Raw genomic sequence first — 21,904 nt, forward strand, 5'->3', positions numbered from 1 at the left:
TCAGATGCTGCAGACATAGATTCTAACATCATTTCCTGTGCTGAGGTTCCATCACACCTACTAAAGGTACTCATCTGCTTGTAGCCATTGGTCCCTTAGTGGGTCAGGTTATTTCCTGCTGCCCAACACTTGGCATGGAGATGCCAGCAGTGCAGTCTATTCCATTACTGTGGTAGAATAACATGGCCAGACTACACTCTATACACCTACAGTTTCGAAAAATTCATCTCTAAAGGTTCAATACCTGTTATAGTCAACTCAAATCTGTGGAAAGAAATGCATTCAAAATAACAGCCAAGCTTTTATTTTAAGAAAATCATGAAAAAGAAATTAACAATTCTTCCTCTATCAAAGCATCACACAGTACTTGCAGCAAGGTAGTTTTAATGTTTGGAAAGATTATAAACCCTAGAGTAGCTCTGTAACTTCAATAATCTTCACAAGAACCAGCAAGGAGTGCACAATTTCCTTTCCTTATGAAACAAGCAGTCTGGAGAAATCTACTGCCACAGACTAGCTATTATTTGGATACTGTGGCTTCATAGCAAGTGCAAATAATGTTTCTGGAGGTGCAGAGGTACTGGAATTTTGTCTTACAGGAGACAACAAAAGAGATGAGGCTGGTGTATTTGAGCAATTTCAAATACCATTAGACCGGACCAGAACTGAACTTGCCAACTTTGGTTCAGAAGGCCTGTACCTCTATGTCTGAGCCACTCAGCCTTCACAGAAAAAAGCTTGGGACTTATGGTATCAGTCTCCAGTGTATGGAAAAGTCTAATCTGATAACCTGTGTCAATTCAGTGCTTGTACTGGAATAGATAATTATAATTAACCTCTTCAGGGTCAAATGATATATTTGTCTTTATTTTGTTGAAAAAGGTTTGTACAGAAAAAATTAATGGTTTCTCTCAAAATTTTCAAATTTAGGGATTAGGTACAAAAGTTACACATTGCATGTAATAAACGTCATATTATATTCAATATTGATATTGATTAATCACTTTATAAGAGATGTATTAGTTCCACCTTCCAATACAAATCACGATATATATTAAATCACAAAGGATAACAAGTCATGTTAAGATGTAGGACATGTTTTTGTCCCTCTTTTGGTACATTTTCAGCTACCAGTACATATACTTCAGTTTTAATTTTGTGTGGCTATTTCTAGCCGAGTGCAGCCCTTGTAAGGTAGACCCTCCGATGAGGGTGGGCGGCATCTGCTTTGTGTAGGTAACTGGGTGTTATTGTGGTGGAGGATAGTGTTATGTGTGGCGTGTGAGTTTCAGGGATGTTGGGGACAGCACAAACACCCAGTCCCCGAACCAAAGGAATTAACCATTTAAGGTTAAAATCTCCGACCCGGCCAGGAATCGAACCCAGGACCCTCTGGACCAAAGGACAGTACGCTAACCATTTAGCCATGGAGCCGGTCATAAACGCGTGTCCTCATTCCTGAGGTGGTGCAGCTCTTTTCAGGCACACCCTCAATGGAGGTGAGCTACATGTAACCATTTCAACCACATACCAGCCCTCCTGCCATTCTTAAATTTCTGGCAGTACTGGGAATAGAACCTGGGCTCTTGAGGACGGCAGCTAATAATGATAACCTTTACGCTACAGAGGTGGACATATACTTCAATAAAATTTGTCAAAAAATCCATCCAGTGTCTTAGGTGCACTAAATAAATATGCATGAACAAAGATGGCACTGTAAAATACAACACTGTCATAAAACACACACAAAATAAAAAGAAATGCATTGAAGGCTTAAATGTTCAATTGATATCTTGAGGAAATACAGGTGTTGAGCGAAAGTCACCTTGAGCAGCTGTGATTACTATATAAACTTGTAAGATATTGGTGGTAAACATGTCATGTTGATGGGAATGGGGAACATCTCTTATAACGTGATAGTGAATGTCTGTGTTCAAGAAGAATCTTAATGTAGCTATGGATTGAAGGAAATAAGTCCTGAAGAGAACTTGACACTGGCAAATCATAAAAGTGATGTTCCACTGGACATGAAAGAGAACTCTAAAAATAAAAGTAAAGCTAATATGAAATGGGAACAGCAAAGAAAAATGAAACAAACAAAACTATGCGGAAATGAACTACTTACTCCCTGCCGGTCCCATTGCATATGCTGCATTTTTCTTCTGTGCCTGGGCTCTAATGACTACTAACTGTGGTTTCTGAGGAGCAGCCTTGCTGAGAGGAGGCAGAGGGAGTATGGAAGGGGGGCTGGTATGGGTGGGGCAAGAGCAGAGCTGATAGAATTAATATCCTGCTTCTTACAAACATTTTAAGTATTTCATCAAAAAGAATGTTAGGCTTTTAAAAAATTTAAGATTTCCAGTCGGGTTGTAGTTTTGATCAAGGCGAATAAAAATATATTCATAAATATTTAAAACAATGACTTTGTTTTTGGTGTGTAAAATAGCAAGATCTTGACTTAAGGAAGAAAAGGAATGGTTGAAATCTTTCATGTGGGTGCTCATGGCAGAGAATCCATTATATTTCTTGGTACTGAGGGGTTCTTGATATCGGATAATGAAACTTCTTCCAGTTTGTCATATGTAGCTAGTTTCACATTGAAAACACTTTGGCCTATGTAGCTATTGAAAATACTTAAGTTTGTAAGCTCTGGAGGTCTGGAATGTATTTTGATGCTGCGTGTATTATGAAATAAAATGAAATTAGCACTGTTTGTCCTAAAGGCTATGTTTTTTTTTTAAATTCCAGTAATTTGGAAAATATTATCAGTGGTACATGAGAAAATAAAGATTTTTCTTTTTTCTCTTTTGAGTTGCCTAATAAGCGTGCTAGACAGTTTATTTTATTAATGATTCTATCAAAATAATCTTTTATAACCTTTATCGACTGCAACTGAATAAATAGTATATATTTCTTGAAATTTTTGTGAGGAAGGGGATATTAAACACACCAGACTGAAAAAGTCACTCTTTTGTGAGCTCCTGGATGAAGGGAGTCCTGTCTGATAGTATTTAATGTTAATACATCTAATATGAAGTGATTAAATTTACACAGTCATGCAGTTTGTTTGGTTGTAAACCAATTTGGAGGGAAAAAATTACCAGTACCCTTAAAATGTAACTACCACATGTGTCAATCTCCTTGATGAGGTTTTAACTAGCAATCTGCTTTGGCTTTGCATGGGTGCAATTTAGAATATAAAGGGATAGGCTCTATAATATTTTCTTGACGATGACATCAGTTTCTTTCCTCCTATTATATACACGTAGTTCAGTGCAACATTTTTCAATGGCTCTTTGGCTGCGTGCCTGCTAGCTTGTTCTCTTTTGTTGTGCAATTTTAAACCATTCCTGTGCTTACACTAAAATGATGGCAACTCCTGAATCATCCCTGCAAACTGTATATTGAAAAGGATATTTTTATCTTAATAAGATTCTTCTTCTACCACTCTTCCCACATCTGTGGAGTCGCGGGTGTGAACTGTGTCGCATATGGATTTGGCCGTGTTTTATGGCTGGATACCCTTCCTGACGCCAGCCCTATGTGGAAGGACGTAATCATTATTGTGTGTTTCTGTGTTGGTTGGTAATATGGTGTGTTGTTCGAATATGAAGATGAGTGTGTTGGGACAAACAGAAACACCCAGTCCCTGAGCTAGAAGAATTAATCAGATGCAATTAAAATCCCCAACTCGTCTAAGAATCAAATCCAGAACCCTCTGAACCGAACACCTCGACACTTGTTACTTGTAAACCGACCACTTAGCCAAGGAGTTGGACTTTTATCTTGATATGATAGAGGTGAATAAACAGTTTTTGATAAAGATTATGCAATAATTTAAAATAAGGTATCTAATTTTAAGGTTGATTTCTTACTGTCAACTACAATATTATACTTATTAAGAGCTACCTTTTACAGATAGGTATTTTATCCATATATTTCGGCACTGAATCAATTATGGTCGAGTTCAGTGCATAAGTATATTTTATTAGGTCAGTGGGACATTGTGTCACCTGTTATGAAGGACAGAAACATGTTACCTTGGGTGAGCTGTGTGTTGCTAGATTTCTATCAAACCATGTGGTGGATATGTCACTCTTCCTTTATTGGCTGAGAGCCTATCATGCGACTATAGCAAGAGGGGAGAATGATATAAGGCCAGCGCTCCGCAGCAATGTTCTGGAATTCTAGAGTGCACTAGGCTCGAACCAATGATTATTGAAAGTGACACGGAGAATCTTTTTTATTGGTTTAATGTTGAACACACCTCCCAGGCCATGATATGATAAAGGTTGAGTATAATCAACACTCGTTCCCAATCTGGTACTTCTACTTTACACTTCATTGTATTGAAGACAATATCATCGCTGTACTTGCCTGCTTGGAACATTACATTGATTGTATGAGATTTAGAGATGTTCCAAGAAGAGCTGCAGGGCAGCTACCTCAGCGCTAAGCTGCCTTGGATATGTTGAGATGAAATTACTACGTGGACACTTCAAATTCTCCTCTACAACTCTTTCTGCATTAATTTTATAAGTCATGAGCATCTTGCACTGCAAGTTAAGTATTTTTCACATTGCCCAACTATCAGTGACAGGCAGGACTGGAGCACATGGTAAAGTTGGAGAAGAAAATCTAAATCATCAATGAAGACAGGCAGGAATGGAGCACATGGTAAAGTTGGAGAAGAAAATCTAAATCATCGATGAGGAGCTCTTACTTCATAAAATTACAGAACATCATGCTGCATTCAAGAGGAGCTGATTCAGCACACCAGAGGCCTCCGATGCAGGATTCTTCACTAACGATGTGTCGCTAAGTGGAAATGCTGCTGGGACTCTAAAAGGGATAGCTTCAGAGATGTAGCTGTCCAGACTTAAATTAACTTCCTTCTACTAAAATTAAATACCATTTTGGAAATATATTTCCTTTCAGTAGAATATAGTACGATCTTTATTCTAGTAATAGTATCTTCAATTATTTTTGAGTAGTCCGAGATTATTTTCACTTCAAACTTTTTTATAGGTGACGGTAGATTTGTGGATGATTGTGTAATTCTATCCTTTAAATTGTGTGGAGATTGTGATTCAGTCACCTAGAATTTACGTACAGTGTTGTATGCTAAAAAATATGTGACTAAAATCACACACCTCATTCATCACCATCATTGTACAGTTCCAGTTTCCCGGGCAATGTTAATGAGCCTCTTCCACTTCTTCCTGTCCATATACGACTTGTCATGGAGAACACCATCCACTGTCCATCTTCTGGTAACTAGATCAACCTTGATCATGTCCATCCATCAGGTTTTAGGTCTTCTTGCAGGTCTTTTCCCTTCCACCTGTCTTTCCAAACTTACTCTGGCTATTCTTGTAGGTTCCATCCTCATCACATGCCTGTACCACCATAGTCTGAATGTGCCGATTCGGTCTAATAGGGATGTCTTTATACTGGTTCTTTTCTCGTCACCTCATTTCTTAACTTGTCCATCTTGGTCTTCTAGATGGTGGATCTAAAAAATTTAATCTCTGATGCTTGCAGTCTTGATGAATCTCTTTATGTGAGGGTGCGTGCTTCAATACCATAGGTCAATACTGGTATGAAATAACTGCTAATATCAACAGTTTGGCCAGTTTTGGAATCATGTCATCCCATAAAAGTGTTCTTACTTGTTAGTAGAATTCTGATCCCTTTTGCACTTTGTTTGTAATTTCCTTTCTGACCAAATTATCACTGGAGATTACACTTCCAAGGTAAGAAAAACTATCCACACACTCTAGCTGGTGGTCTCCTAGTTTTACACTTGCTGAATGCCCTTCTCTGTTGACTGCCATCGCCACTATCTTGGTGTCGCTGATGTTGAGGTTATATTCCTGGAATTGGGATTGCCATACATTGAGCCTGGTCTGTACTTCCTCTTCTGTTTCACCCCAAATCACGATATCATCAGAAAAGGCCACTGCATTCAGTTCAACTAACTTTTCCTCAACGTTCTTCATTATATTGTAAATAACAGTGATGAACAGTAGTGGGAACAGTGCACTTCCTTGCTAAACTCCACTCTTGGTCTCAAACCATGATGATCGACCTTCCCCAATTTTTACACAGCTAGTACAGTCTATGTACAACATCTCAATTTTCCTTACCAGTCCTTCAGGCATATTTCTTTTCCTCAGGCACTCCCAGATCTTATTTCTTGTAACACTATCACAGACCTTTTCTATATCCAGGAATACAATGACCAGGTTCTTGCCTTTCTCCCAATACTTTTCCATCAGCATGCGGATGCACAAGTTAGATCCATTGTTGATCTGTTACTTCTGAATCCATTTATTCCTCTATAGTTGGTGGGTTTCCGTCTGCTGCCTTCCTTAAACAGGGGAATTATATTACCCTTGCTCCAATCTGCAGGTATTCTGTTGTCTGCCCATATGGCATTTAGTACTCTGTGCAGCCATTGTATACCCTGGATGCCTGCTGCCTTTATCATGTCTGCATTCACTTCATCTGCACCTGAAGATTTTCCTTTAGGCATATACACTGACTGACAGAGCAAATGCAACACAAAGAAGGAGTGGTCAGAACTTTATGCCAATTGCAGGGTAGACTGATGTCACTGTGGTATGCTCATGATGTGAAATGCGCCGCTGTGCTGCGCACGTAGCGAACGATAAATGGGACACGGCGTTGGCGAATGGCCCACTTCGTACCGTGATTTCTCAGCCGACAGTCATTGTAGAACGTGTTGTCGTGTGCCACAGGACACGTGTATAGCTAAGAATGCCAGGCCGCCGTCAACGGAGGCATTTCCAGCAGACAGACGACTTTACGAGGGGTATGGTGATCGGGCTGAGAAGGGCAGGTTGGTCGCTTCGTCAAATCGCAGCCGATACCCATAGGGATGTGTCCACGGTGCAGCGCCTGTGGCGAAGATGGTTGGCGCAGGGACATGTGGCACGTGCGAAGGGTCCAGGCGCAGCCCGAGTGACGTCAGCACGCGAGGATCGGCGCATCCGCCGCCAAGCGGTGGCAGCCCCGCACGCCACGTCAACCGCCATTCTTCAGCATGTGCAAGACACCCTGGCTGTTCCAATATCGACCAGAACAATTTCCCGTCGATTGGTTGAAGGAGGCCTGCACTCCCGGCGTCCGCTCAGAAGACTACAATTGACTCCACAGTATAGACGTATAGACGTGCACGCCTGGCATGGTGCCGGGCTAGAGCGACTTGGATGAGGGAATGGCGGAACGTCGTGTTCTCCGATGAGTCACGCTTCTGTTCTGTCAGTGATAGTCACCGCAGACGAGTGTGGCGTCGGCGTGGAGAAAGGTCAAATCCGGCAGTAACTGTGGAGCGCCCTACCGCTAGACAACGCGGCATCATGGTTTGGGGCGCTATTGCGTATGATTCCACGTCACCTCTAGTGCGTATCCAAGGCACGTTAAATGCCCACCGCTACGTGCAGCATGTGCTGCGGCCGGTGGCACTCCCGTACCTTCAGGGGCTGCCCAATGCTCTGTTTCAGCAGGATAATGCCCGCCCACACACTGCTCGCATCTCCCAACAGGCTCTACGAGGTGTACAGATGCTTCCGTGGCCAGCGTACTCTCCGGATCTCTCACCAATCGAACACGTGTGGGATCTCATTGGACGCCGTTAGCAAACTCTGCCCTAGCCTCGTACGGACGACCAACTGTGGCAAATGGTTGACAGAGAATGGAGAACCATCCCTCAGGACACCATCCGCACTCTTATTGACTCCGTACCTCGACGTGTTTCTGCGTGCATCGCTGCTCGCGGTGGTCCTACATCCTACTGAGTCGATGCCGTGCGCATTGTGTAACCTGCATATCGGTTTGAAATAAACATCAATTATTCGTCCGTGCCGTCTCTGTTTTTTCCCCAACTTTCATCCCTTTCGAACCACTCCTTCTTGGTGTTGCATTTGCTCTGTCAGTCAGTGTATTTTAAGGCTGTCTCAGTTTCTGTCCAGGTGATGGGAGGTTCTTCATTGTAGGCTTGGATTTCTGGTTCTGTATTTTGTTCTTGAACTGGTCTATTCAGTAGGTAGTTCAAATGGTTCTTCAGGACTTCTCTCATGTCACTTTCTGTCGTAACCAGATTTCCATTTTCGTCTTCAAGTGCCTTTATGGTATTCATTGGCTTCCTTTTACCTCTGATAACACTATACAGTAGTTTATTATTGCCTCTGCTGTCTTCCTCCAGTTTATGAGTGAATATATTCCATGCCTTGGTCTTTTCTTTTGTAACTGTTCTTTTAACGTCCAATTTCTTTTGTCGGTATAATTGTTCAAGGTTCCTGATCTTTGCCTTGTCTCTAGTAAGAGCCGGTTTATTTTTCTCCCGATCCTTTCTTTCCGCAAGAGATTTCTTTCCCTGATTGCTGTTCTCACTCTTTCATTCCACCAAGGTGGTTCCTTCTCCCTTGTTTTCATACTTTTCACAAACTTTTCAGTTGCTTCCTTAACCAATGTGTCCCTTAGTCTGGTCCATTCTGCCTCTCCAGTTTTCCTTTCATCTCTTGGTAACAGGGTTTTTATCCTGTTCTGATACTCAGTACTATTATCTGTTTTCTGGAGTTCCCATACTTTGATTTTTGACATTTTCCTGTTCTGTACTTTTGGCACATAGAAGTTTCTCTGGTCCACTACTAATAGACAGTAGTCACTGTCAAGACTTTTTCTGACAGGGCTAAGAGTTTGGGTCCCTTAGCTGAGACCAGGCATTGCTTCCACTTACTTGTGCCAGGCTCCGCACTTTCATCTAACCTATTCCACCTCCCTTGGTCAACTCTTATTCTTTTTCCGACCCCAAAGGGTTTACAAGGCTTAGGGAGTCTTTCATTTTCATGCCTAACGTGGCCCTTGTCCTTCTTTGGTCAATACCCCCTTCTGCCTTCAAACTCTGGTTAGAATTAATAGAGGACAGTTGCCCAGTTGTACTTCCTCTTAAAACAATAATCACCACCAGTTCAGGCGACGCAGCAGTGTATTAAGTTTTAGCGCCCCAAGTGCACATTTTCCTCCAAATTGCTTCACACCGTCTTTTCTTGCATAATAAAGTAGCCTCTATGTTATTCCAGATCATATTCTAATTATGTGTGAAATTTAATACAGATGCATCTAGTCGTTCAGACGTGATCATTCCACAAATATCCAAACACATTTTCACATTTATTATATTAGTAGGGATTAGTGCTAGGATTAGGAAGGAAACAGCTGTGGCTTATATGACAGTATCCTGATCTTTATCCTGGAGCTGAAGAGGGAAACTAAAGAAACTACTTTTAGGGTAGATGGAGAGGGATTTTACCCACTTCTCTATTAAACTGTATACTACATTCCAGTCCCTCAATTTAGTCTATACTTAGAGCATAGGAGGCAGGTCAGTTTCAGAAAATGTTATTAAAGCACACTCATACCATTTCAAACTATACCCATATCAACAATGACTCAAACTCAATTCATAAACAAATTATGTGCAACTAAAGTTGGTGATAAGGTTCTGATAACTCAACATAAATTAAATAAATCACAGTAAATGTAACCTATAATCACTAAATGCAACAGAATAATAATAAATTTACTATAGTTAGAGCAAAATTTTACCTTTCTTAATCTCTGTCTTGAGAGAAGCCAGTTCACTCTCCGCCTTTATTGTCTGAGCCCGTGCCACTTGCAATTCCCGTTGAGTTGTGTAAAGCAACTCGCTTTGCAACATATGATTTAGTGACCTTTCTTCCAATTGTTCTTTCAGTGACTCAATTTCCTTGCTGTATCAAAAAAGTAATATGTCAACATATAATATAGTTTAAATTCATAGTATAAACTAGACTGAATTATTATCAAATTAATCTTACCTACTAGATTGCAGCATTGATTCCACTAATTTTAAACCTTCATAGTCATTGGATATCATTTTAATACTGTTTTCTTTATTTGTTTGTTTCAATTCCTTCACTGTATTTTCTAAATCCTGCAAGAAAAAAAAAATCTTATTCCTAATATCTAGCTAAAGTTGAGAAATAAAATCCAAACTTTCAAAAATAACATATTATGGAAAGAATGTAATACTGCTCTAATACTGTGTTTATGAAGAGTACAACCTGGATAATCACATCTGATTAAGCATTCAATGAGATTTTGTTACATCGATGAAATGAGATCATTTTATTTTCTGAAGTATCTTTTATGGTATACATATGACTTAACATTTGAAGGATTCCATCAAATATATTCATAAGCCACAAACACACTCATGAAGGAGGGCATTTTCAAAGTTTGATAAAATGTAAACTGATGAAAAACATCACAGCCATTTAAAAAACTTAAAATCACTCAAAGTGTGAAGAACCCTTCATTTGGTTATGGTTTTAACAATTTTCTGTGATATTTGTAATATTTTATAGAATTCTGGGGAGTGTAGGATTTAAATTTGTTCCAAAAATGGTACATTTTCAGCACTTCCATTTTAGAACAAGGAAGTGTATTTAGCCAGAGATTTAAATAATCAAGTACCTGAAATGATTATTTCTACAGCTATAGATACTGTAAGGCTATATTTTTCTTTCTTTGGGGGTGGGCAATAAATTAATCATGACAGGGAAACTTGTAAACATCGCATCTATTGCCATTGATGGAATCCCCTCTATGAAGGGTCAAAATCAAGGCTTAGCAAGGTTCCTTACAATTAAATTGGAAGGACAAAGATTGTACTTTACCCTGATTCATTTTCAATACTGTGAAAATCTTTTGCAAAAGGGAAACACAATGATATTTGTAGGTACAGGTAATTTTATTAGGAACCTTGGGATGATCTCGAGACAACTGATGTTTTTCCTATGTAATCTTCATGCAGAAAACTAATATTCTGTATTTCAGTAAAGATTATCAGCTCAGAGGCAAGATGATAGACAGTTTTTTTGAGTAGTCACAGGATATAAAGCTTTGGATGGAAATGAAAAATAGTGTTATTCCCACTCAAACTGGATTTCTCATTAGCATTTTTAAGAGACCTAACAGAACTTTTGAATAAACTAAATTTGTAGCTTCAGGTCTCCGTTTAAACATGAAAAAGACCTAAGTAATGGTCGTAAGCGAACATGTCGTTCCATTGTTAACTTGACAGTAGCTGGCACATCACTGGAGCAAGACCAACACTTTAATTATCTTGGCTGTGTACTTGACCACAGCTAGAATAATGCTGTTTAAATTAGGTCTCAGATTGGATAGGCAAGGACTGCATTCAAGAGAATGAGTAAAATGTTCTGTAACATTTTTACTAGTGGTTCAACATTGCACTAACACATCAAAGGTTTTCGGTGACACAGGGATAGGAAAGTGATAGGATTGTGATGGTATCAGCCGTGGCCTTAATTAAGGTACAGCCTGGTGAGAAAATGGGAAACCACAGAAAACCATCTTTAGGGCTGCCAACGGTGAGATTTGAACCCTCCGTCTCCTGAATGCAAAATTTTCTGTAACAGGGACTTTAATATTAATCCCTGTATCTATTTATTTCAGTGTTTTACATACTCCGTCTTACTTCATGGAGACGAGACCTGGACCCTAACAGAGAACATCACCAAAAACTTTGATTCTTTAAGATTTATCTATCTATCTATTTATATCTATATATATAAAATAAGAGTTTTGTCTGTACATTGCTCAAAATTTAAGAAGGGTGGTATTTCTGTATCAGTCATGTCCATAGTAACAAAGAAATGAATTTTTTAATTTTCCGTAATTTCTGTCTGTCTGTCTGTCTGTCTGTCTGTATGTACACGCATCACGAGAAAACGGCTGAAGATAATTTAATGAAAATCAATATGTGAAGTCCGGAAATAAGTCGCTATAATCTAGGCTATAATTAATCATTTTCACACTGAGAGAAATGGTAGTTTAGGGGAAGGCCTAAAATTTAATTCTCAAATATTTATGTTATTAGTGGTCCTATCTTAATGAAAACCGGTATGCACAGTCGGGCAATAAGTCCCTACAATATACGCCGTAAATAATCTTATTCACGCTGAGAGAAATGGTAGTTTATGGGAAGGCCTAAAATTTAATTCTCAAATATTTGTTATTAGTTATCCCATCGTAAATAAAATCGGTATGCACAGTCGGGGAATAAGTCGCTACAATCTAGGCCATAAATAACTTTATTCACGCTGAGCAAAATGGTAGTTTAGGGGAAGGCCCAAAATTTAATTCTGGAATATTTGTGTTATTAGTGGTCTTATTGACAATTACTTTATAAATAAAGTTGCATAGAATTAAATTTCCGATCATTTATGTCTTATACATTTTGACCGTACCACCTATGATAAAGGAGATATTCATGAATATGGTTTTTTGTTGCCAAGATCATATCAGCGCATTCACGAGAAAATGGGTGAACAGAATTTAATGAAAATCAGTATGTAAAGTCGGGGAATAAGAAACTACAGTCTACGCTATAATTAATTTTATAAGACGGCCTTATATTACAGAGTCGAAAGAAAACTGAATGTGAAGGCCTACAATAGAGAAAGCTCATAACATTGATCAACAATAACATTACATTGACCATTGTTTGTTGTGATTTGCTTTGTGTCTCTGTTGCCATTCATCTCCGACAGATGGGATTACTGCTGTATACCGAGTCTTTTTAATTTGCTCTACGTCGCGCCGACACAGTTGGGACTCATGGCAACGATGGGATACGAAATGGCTAGGAGTGGGAAGGAAGCCGCCCCTATACGTTACAGCCCCAGCATTTTCCTGGTGTGAAAATTGGAGACGACGGAAAACCATCTTCAGGGCTGTCGACAGTGGAGTTTGAACCCTCTACCTTCCGGATCCAAGCTCACAGCTGTGCACCCCTAACCGCACAGCTAACTCACCCGGTCGTACCAAATATAACAGCCTGCCTGAAAATTGGCGGGAAGTAGCTGGGGAGTTAGACAAATTTCTGATACTACTGATACGTAACAAACTGGTTCATCATAGCATTCGAGCTATTCAATTCCTACTCTGAGGCACTGATTGGAATGAGGAGTGTGCATAAAATAACAGAATAATGGCAGAGAAATGTTCACGGCTGTCTGCGGTCTGATCATTGCGGCAATGGAACTTTGGACTGTTGGATCGGCACCGTAGTAGGCTACGGTTCGTTAAAAGTGAGAAAATGTGCGGTTTATTAATTTGATCGAGTACTTTATATAACATTGCTTTTAATCACTACATTCCTTCTGACGACTTCAGGTAGGAAAACCACAGTGACAGTCTTTCTGATAATCCCGTAGCGAAGCACGGGTACATCAGCTAGTATATATATATAAAATAACATGTCCTGACTGACTGACTGACTGACAGATTCATCATTGCCGAGCCAAAACTTCTGGACATAAAGAAATTAAATTTTGGGGATACATTTATATTAGGGTGTAGGTGCTCATTACGGGAGGATTTTTTGATATTCCGTCACTAACGGGGTGAAAAGGGGGGTGAATTTTTAAAATGATATCTATATCTCAAGAACTTAAAAGTTTACAGACGTAAACATTGGTGTTTGAAATCTCCTTTAAAAATAAAGAAACACATAGTTTTTGTTTTCAGAAAATCTCATTAAGGGGGGAGAAAAAAAAGGAGGAAAAGTGTTGAACACCTTTTATGAGGAGACTTATACTCAAAAAACTGAAGGTGTTATAGACATGAAATTTGGTATTTGGAATATCCTTTAAAAATAAACCCATACTTTTGGGGAGGGGGGAATCAACGGGTAGGAAGGGTAGGGTTGAAAAAGGAGTTGAATTACTTTAATGATGATACTTATATCTCAAAACTGAAGATGCTACAGACATGAAAATTAGTATTTCGAATCCTTTAAAAATAAAGAAACATGCATTTTTCTTCCAGAAAATCAACGTAAGGGGTGTGGGGTTGAAAATAAGTAAATAAGGAGTTGAAATATGTCTATGAGGACACTTTATCTTAAAAACTGAAGTCTTTACAGATGTGAAAGTTGGTATTTTGAATTTCCTTTCAAAATAAAGAAACACATAATTTTTGTTTTCGTAAAGTCTACTTAAGGCGGGAGAGGGGTGGAAAGAAGTGAAGAAGAGGAGGAGGAGGAGGAGGAGGAGGAGGAGGAGGAGGAGGAGGAGGAGGAGGAGGAGGAGGAGGAGGAGGAAGAAGAAGAAGAAGAAGAATTATTCTTATGAGTACACATTTATCTCAAAAACTGAAGATGTTACAGACATGAAAATTGGTATTTGGAATCTCCTTTAAAAATAAAGAAACATGTATTTATTTTTTCGACCTGAGAGAAGATTGTTTCTCACACGTACAGTTCTATGTCGCATGGTCGCCTTAGCCCCAAAAGATAATACCACAAACATGGTTTACAAAGAATTTCTGGGGTAAATGAAACTCATTTTTTGGGCGAGTTTTTATACTTTAGGAATTTTTAGATAATGTCTTAGTATAATGCTGAGGAACGATTACTTTGATAAAATTACGAAATCCACGCGAGCGTACCCGCAGGTAATTGCTAGTTTAGCATACAATATGACTTACATAAAGCACAAAACAATGGGGAATAAACAAAGAAAAGAAAAACAAGTTCATGATGGACACTTTCCAGTTAATTATATTTATTTTAATACAGTCCAGGTTCTTGAGCCATTCATTTACATCAGGTGTCACATCAATAAAATCTTGTCTCTAGCCAGGGTAACACCTGACTGGACACTCAAAGGTGATGTGGTAGATTGTCTGTCCGTCATTCCCACATTCACGGATAGCTGATAGTTTCCATCCCTACTTATATGCCATGGCAGCACAGCGTCCATGATTAGTTCATATCCAGTTTAATTGGGCCCATAACTGACGGGGTAGCTGGAATTATCATAGGTAATAAATTTCATATCATTCCATACTGAAGAGCAATATAATGTAGAACAAAATAGTATTGAATAGGTGGAAACCTTTAGTATGCTGTTTGACTTGTTGCCATTGTGGAGGTGCCTTGGTGGACCATTCCATTTCTGTTGTAGCTTGAAATTGTTTACTGAGTGAATCAATCCTGCTGATATTGGAGGGTTTCTTGAAGCTATTCAGTGAGGTATAATAATAATAATTTCGTGTGGCTATTTCTAGCCGAGTGCAGCCCTTGTAAGGCAGACCCTCCGATGAGGGTGGGCGGCATCTGCCATGTGTAGGTAACTGCGTGTTAATGTCGTGGAGGATAGTGTTATGTGTGGTGTGTGAGTTGCAGGAATGTTGGGGACAGCACAAACACCCAGCCCCCGGGCCATTGGAATTAACCAATGAAGGTTAAAATCCCCGACCCGGCCGGGAATCGAACCCGGGACCCTCTGAACCGAAGGCCAGTACGCTGACCACTCAGCCAACGAGTCGGACATTCAGTGAGGTAATATCATATGATCTGAAATATCAGCATTGATTGGTAACTGTGGATTAGACACAATTCTTTTTATATTCTTGGATTAAGCTGTTTTGTCTCCTAAGATGTGGAGGAGTCATATGTACGCCATCCTACACATAACCTAACTCTTGTGAAACCTTCAGGTATTATGTTTATATTTTAATTATCTTTTATTAAATGCTAAGTACGACTATACCCTGTAAATATGTATTGGACATTTGAACAACCTCAAATACGTATTGCAAATACGTCTAACCTCAAAGTCTGTGTAGTCGAAAACTATAGAAAACTCTGTAATATTCGTATATTGGGTATAATCCACTATCATTCTGATACATATGGAGGTTTCTGGAAACTTACAGTAATGATTTATTATCCAGATACATGTAGAAACATTAGGAATTTTGTAGACATGTCCATGTGTCTTTGTAAACGGTAATAGAACATTCCAGTTTGATCTAGTCCAACCGAGAGGCTGGTCGATCGATTGTTCCTAATATGTTCAGATGTGTTCCATTTAGAGTGTTGCAAGAACTTTTCCAGAAGTCGATATTTCTAGACTGTTTGTTGAACAGTATATATATCGAGCAGACAGGCCGAGAGGACAGTGAGAGACAGTGAAATAAAAGAATGCAGAGCGTGGGTTAGCGTAAGTGTTACAGTGAGCTGAGGAGATGGTTGATGTCGACTTGAGTGAGAGGGTAGTCAGTCTTGCCTTGTGATGGCAAAGTGACTAACCTGTGTGAGAACTTGTTGATATCTATACTTGACAGAATCTGAAAAAGGTGTTGACAGTAGGTCAAGGATCTGTCCAGTGTCACAACCAAATATTTAGGGTGTTTATTATGGTGAAGCTGTATGCCATTAAAGACAATTGTTAACTTGTTACTCAGATGGAAGCAACTTACTTCAGATTTTGTTATAGTAGGGCAGAGTCACCATTTATTTTAAATAGTCAGCCAGTATGGGCAGATCAGTCATCAAGGTTTCTTCAGTCGCAGTAAAGGATCGATGTTGTGTGGTCATGGTCCAGTCATCAGCATACCCAAATTTCCTGCAGGAGGTTTGCAGCATATTGTACAAATAAAGGTTGAAAAAGAGTGATGCACGAACAGATCCTTGTATCAGACCATTGCTTAGTTTGTACTGCCTGCTGGATTTGTTGTTCAGATGTGCTGTGAACAATCTGTTACTCACAAAACTATTTATTATTCTTATTACTTTCCTACAAGGTACTATCTTTAGTAGTTTGTAAACAAGTCCTTTCCCCCAAACAGAGTCATATGCTGCAGACAGTCCATGAATGCTGCTGATGTTTTTACTTTCTTCTGGTAACCAAGTTCAATATAGGTGGTCAGTGCCAGTAACTGATCTTGACAGCTTCTCCCAGGTCTAAAGCCAGCTTGCTCTTGAGGGATTACTGTACATACAATATTGTTGGAGCAATCTTTATCCACTTCTTTCTATGGGCATTTCAAACAGTTTGAAACAGCAGCTTAATAATGCTATCGGATGGTGGCTTATCAGGTTTTAGTAATGCTATTACCTTGGTTTTCTTCAATTCCTTTGGGAGAATTCCAGTAGTCAAGATATTATTAAAAAACTTTGCTAACCAGTGCTTGGTATTCTTACCACAGAATACAAATAATTCGGAGTAAATTCCATCTTCTCCTGGACCCTCACCTGTCTTCATTTGTTGGAGACCTTTTTCTACCTCTTCTATAGTGAATGGGTCTGCAAAGTTTGTTGAACCCTTTACGGTTTGCTTGAGGATATGAAGTTCTTTATTCATCCTTTGTGTATGAACTTTATCTACCTGAGCATTATTAGACACTGGCACTATTCTTTTAGTAATTGCATTTGGATGAATCTTAGCTTCCTGTTTAATTGTGGAACAGTTGTCATCAAGTTTCCTGAGAAGGTTCCAGGCCTTCCTGCTTGAGTGTGTAACTTTCATATTTTCAACAATCTTTATCCACTTCTTTCTATGGGCATTTCCAAGTTGTTGGAGAAGATCTACAATTTCATTCTCTCCACTTTGAAGAAATTCTTGGTATAACCGATCACATTCCTGCCTCCATCCTGGAATGTATTCCTTTTGATAGCCTCCTGGTATGAACTTCGTAGCAGTGGCATGTACAGCTTTAACTAATCGCCTGTACTGATTTGGTTCTGGTCGGATCCATGTGATCACATTAGCAAGTTGAGTTGCAAACTTTCCCCAACCTGCCTTCTGAAAGGACAAGGTATTGTTCTGATCACTTTGATTTTGAACCCAGTTTCAGCTATTATATGGTGATGCAAGTGTGGTCAACTGTGGGAATTGTTTCAAGTTATAAGGGGGATATTGACGCAAGTGTAATAGACTAATATAACTTGAAAACAATATCCTTTAATCCATGGGTAAATAATGCAAATATCAAGCTTGAATTCTTCTTGTTTTCGAATGGGTCTACTATGGACCACGTTAAGCATCATTCATTTACGGTTCTTCCTCTTTCGATCGGCCCAGTACTTCTTCATCCTTTTGGAGTGGGCTTCTTTACGTTCTCGTGACCAGTTGTTGCCGGTCCGTTTTTTGCTACTTTGATCTTGGAATCCCTTAATTTTGTTGATGATTTTTCTGTATTTCTGTCTGTTGTATACTACCTGCTGTGATATATTATTTTCCTCCATATCCTCCTTGACCCCTTTAAGCCAGCTAGTTTGTGTCTTCCTGTTCTCCATATATTCCAGAATTCGCTTGGCTGTTCTCTCTGGTGGCATTCTTTTAATGTGTCCGTAGAAGCAGTCTTCTCTTCTTGAAGGATGTTGTGATTTTTTCGGTCCTTTTGTATAGTTCTTCATTTGGTCGCAGTCTAAATTCTTGACCCACTTTCCTGGGCCCTAGTATCTTCCTCAAGATCTTCCTTTCTGTCTTTTCAATGTTTTCTAGTAAGCCCTTCCTGTTCAGTGGAATACATTTGATCGCATATAGACTTTCTGGTTTGATGACAGTGTTGTAATGCCTGATTTTTGCAGTGTATGAAACTGATTTTTTATTGTAGACATTTCGACATAACTGGTATGCTGCTTCCATCTTTCTTGCCCTTTCCTGTAATGCTATTCCTGGTAGTCCTGTTGGGGTTATCCATTCCCCTAGATATTATTATTATTATTATTATTATTATTATTATTATTATTACTACTTGTGATGTATGGCTATGAAGTGTTTACATCCACTTATTAGTACTGGTATTATTATTATTATTATTATTATTATTATTATTATTATTATTATTATTATTATTATTATTTATGATCGCTTTGTTTGTGAGGTTGTGTCATGAAATGTGTTGTACATAGATATTTATTTGAGTTTAGTTATTGTACGAACCTGTAATTAATAGTATATTATTTATTGTTACTTGTATATATGATGTGTAATCCACTATAGTATTGTGCAACACATTGTAATATTCAGAATAACACTAGGTAAGACGAGAACTATGTAGAACATTCTTTACATTATATCTAGGCTTTAGGCACTCTAGAATTTACGAGAAGGTCTGTTGTGGCTTATCTTTCTAGAAGCCTGGCCAGGCAGATATATAAGGAGGTGGTCTTGATGGTGGAGACAAGTTGGTTTGTTGATGTTTCCGATGTGAATGTTTTGTTTGTGACAGCAATTAATTAGGTTATGTAGGATTAATGTGAAAATAAGTTATAAATAAATAAGTGTACCAACTTACAGCATTTTGTGTACATCTTTGTGGTGGTGGTGGTGATGATGATGATGATTCTTGTTGTTTAAAAGGGCCTAACAGCTAGGTCATCGGCCATTAATGGTACGAGGTGCAGCGAAATGAAATGATAAATTAAAACTTCAAAATGTATCCACTGACTAGCATCTAAAACGAACGATGATGAAAAATAACCATGAATCCAAAACAATCAGTGGATCCAATTCGCAATGGCTTACTTTCCGAGATGATTCTTGTTGTCCAATGGGTCCAAAATTCAGGTCGCTGGCCCCTCCTAATGGTACTAATCACTAGTAAAGTAGACCCATGGTGTTCCTCATACAGCGGTACTAATCACAGGTAACGTAGACTCCTCGTATTCCTCACACAGTGGCACTAGATCCACAGTGTTTCTCATAAAGTGGTACTACTCACAGGTAACACAGACCCATGGTGTTCCTCACATGGTGGTACTAATCGCAGGCAACGTAGACCCATGGTGTTCCTCATACAGACATGCCAACTTTCAAAAGTAAAAAATCAGGAGAAATTTGGCAGCGAACCGAGACGTATTACGACACATAACTGATGGCAGAACATGTACTAATTCATTATAATTCAATACATTAACAACTCTATTCGGCCTACATATATATATTTTTACCTATTTATATGTGAATACTAAATACTGGACATACCTGAACTTCAGGAACATGTGACTTCTCGTCCTTCAACATGCTGAACACATTACAACTAATTGTTGTTCAACACACCCGTAGTTGACTTAGCCCTCTTCAGAAACTCGGAACTAAATTTATGCTCAAAGCACTTGCCTTGCTGAACTGATTTTAAGGTTAAAAGTTTTTCTAAAGTTTGTTCAAACAGCTAAAGTTTGTTCAGACAGCAAGGATCTGAACTGTGTTTTTGTCTTTGTGACTGCTAAAAATCCTTTCACATTCTGCATTGCTATGTGGAATTGATAAAATAGCAAGCATCACCTTAGAGAGTCTGTCATATTTAAGTACACCATTTTCTGATTTCATCTGACCTACCAATGTCCACTGAACATCAATTCTTCGTGTTTTCGAGCTGAAAATTACAGAATTGGGAGTGCAGAATATCAGTTTTTATATCTAAATATTCTGTTTCACTAGTCAGAATGTTTGGAAACATGTTCATGAAAAATCTAAGGCTAGAAATTGATGTCCTACTTATAGCAAATATATTTGCAACTTTCGTATTCATTAAAACTTCATCTTTGAACGGAAATTTGTGTACCATGTAGTAACATGATGAAAAGAAACACTTTCTAATGGACTTAAATAATATGCACTTTTCCTCATACTTCAAAGTGTTCACCAAAACAAATGCAAAGTTCCCTATCATCATCAGATCATAATCAACCTTTTGATTTACTGGAGTATGATAATCTACATCAAGGAGAGAGAAGCATTTAATGTGTGGTTTCACAAATCTTGCCATCTGCACTTGGACTGTGCTTAGGAATTTTAAGTCTTCAAAGTTCTTATCTGAGAATTTCGCTCCTGAATAAAGTAACCAAAGGGTCCCACTGCAGAAAAATCCAAATGATGTAAATAAAGCCTTGGCATTTGTCACAGGATTTACATCTTGGTTTTCACATGAAAAGTTCAGTTTCTGGCTTCTTTCTACACAATGGACACTCTCCTTATGTTTTTTTGTTTGCACATGTTTGAGTATATCGCACTTCCTGCCATGCAGAACTGGAAAATCACACCTATATATAGTACAGAATGTGAACGTTGGTCCCTTCCTGGATTCACTGAAACACAGAAACTCTTCCCTATAAGAGCTTTTAAACACTGAATCATACTTCTTTTTTGACATTTTGGACAAAAAATATTAAGACATACAACTAAGAAGCACTACTACGTGATGTAACATGAGCACTTATACAGGGCCTCCCCCAGGTAGTAGACGCCTATGGTGTGCTACTTCTGAGGTTAGGTTACTTGCTTGCGAATTCTACTTCATATTATTAAGCTATTTGAGTATTTGACTGTATTATAGACTAAAGAGGAGCACATGGGTGGCCAACATGCCCCATACTGCCATCCGGCTGTGATTATTAGAACTACTATCGCCCAGCCATCCTCAGCCATGTAACAATAGAACGAGGAAACGTGCAAGGGTTTAAAATGGTACAAAAATTACTGAAACTGCCCTGAAAATCGGAGGATCGGCCCCAGCGATTGGGAGGAACGAAGAAAAATCAGGAGTCTCCCGCTTAAATCAGGAGAGTTGGCACGTCTGCTCATATGGTGGTACTAATTATGGGTAATGAAAAACACATGGTGCTCCTCCCCAAATGATACTAATCACAGACCCAGAGTGTTCCTCACACAATGGTACTAACCACAGGGAATCGCATGCATCCAAATCCATCATCCCTTGGTCATCCCTATTAGTCACCTTATTTTCTTGACACAACATAAGCCCAAAAGCCTATATCATGTCTACAAGCTGCTTATCTTTGGATTTTTTCCAGTTCTCAAATGAAGTAATCCCAGTGAGGGTCCCATACACTGGAACCATACTCTAGTTGGGGTCTTATCAGAGATTACCCCAATGAAGATCTTTCCTTATATTAACACCTAGGTACTTACAACCATTCCCATAAGGAACTTTCACCCCATCAACGCAGAAATTAAAAGAGAGGACTTTTCCTATTTGTGAAACTCACAACCTG

General features: G+C 38.9%; 1 protein-coding gene across 1 annotated transcript in view; it reads right to left on the reverse strand.

The window, feature by feature from the left end:
* LOC136867226 (protein Spindly) overlaps positions 1 to 21,904 on the reverse strand; it is a 177,659-nt gene that overhangs the window by 46,625 nt on the left and 109,130 nt on the right. Inside the window, exons 7-8 of the mRNA XM_067144366.2 lie at positions 9,885 to 10,000; positions 9,634 to 9,797 (exon numbers count right to left, since the gene is read on the reverse strand). Coding sequence (XP_067000467.2) covers positions 9,634 to 9,797; positions 9,885 to 10,000 — 280 coding nt within the window. The remainder of the gene's footprint in view (positions 1 to 9,633; positions 9,798 to 9,884; positions 10,001 to 21,904) is intronic.

The sequence above is a fragment of the Anabrus simplex genome, chromosome 3 (genome assembly GCF_040414725.1).
Source record: "Anabrus simplex isolate iqAnaSimp1 chromosome 3, ASM4041472v1, whole genome shotgun sequence".
Classification (NCBI taxonomy): Eukaryota; Metazoa; Arthropoda; class Insecta; order Orthoptera; family Tettigoniidae; genus Anabrus; species Anabrus simplex.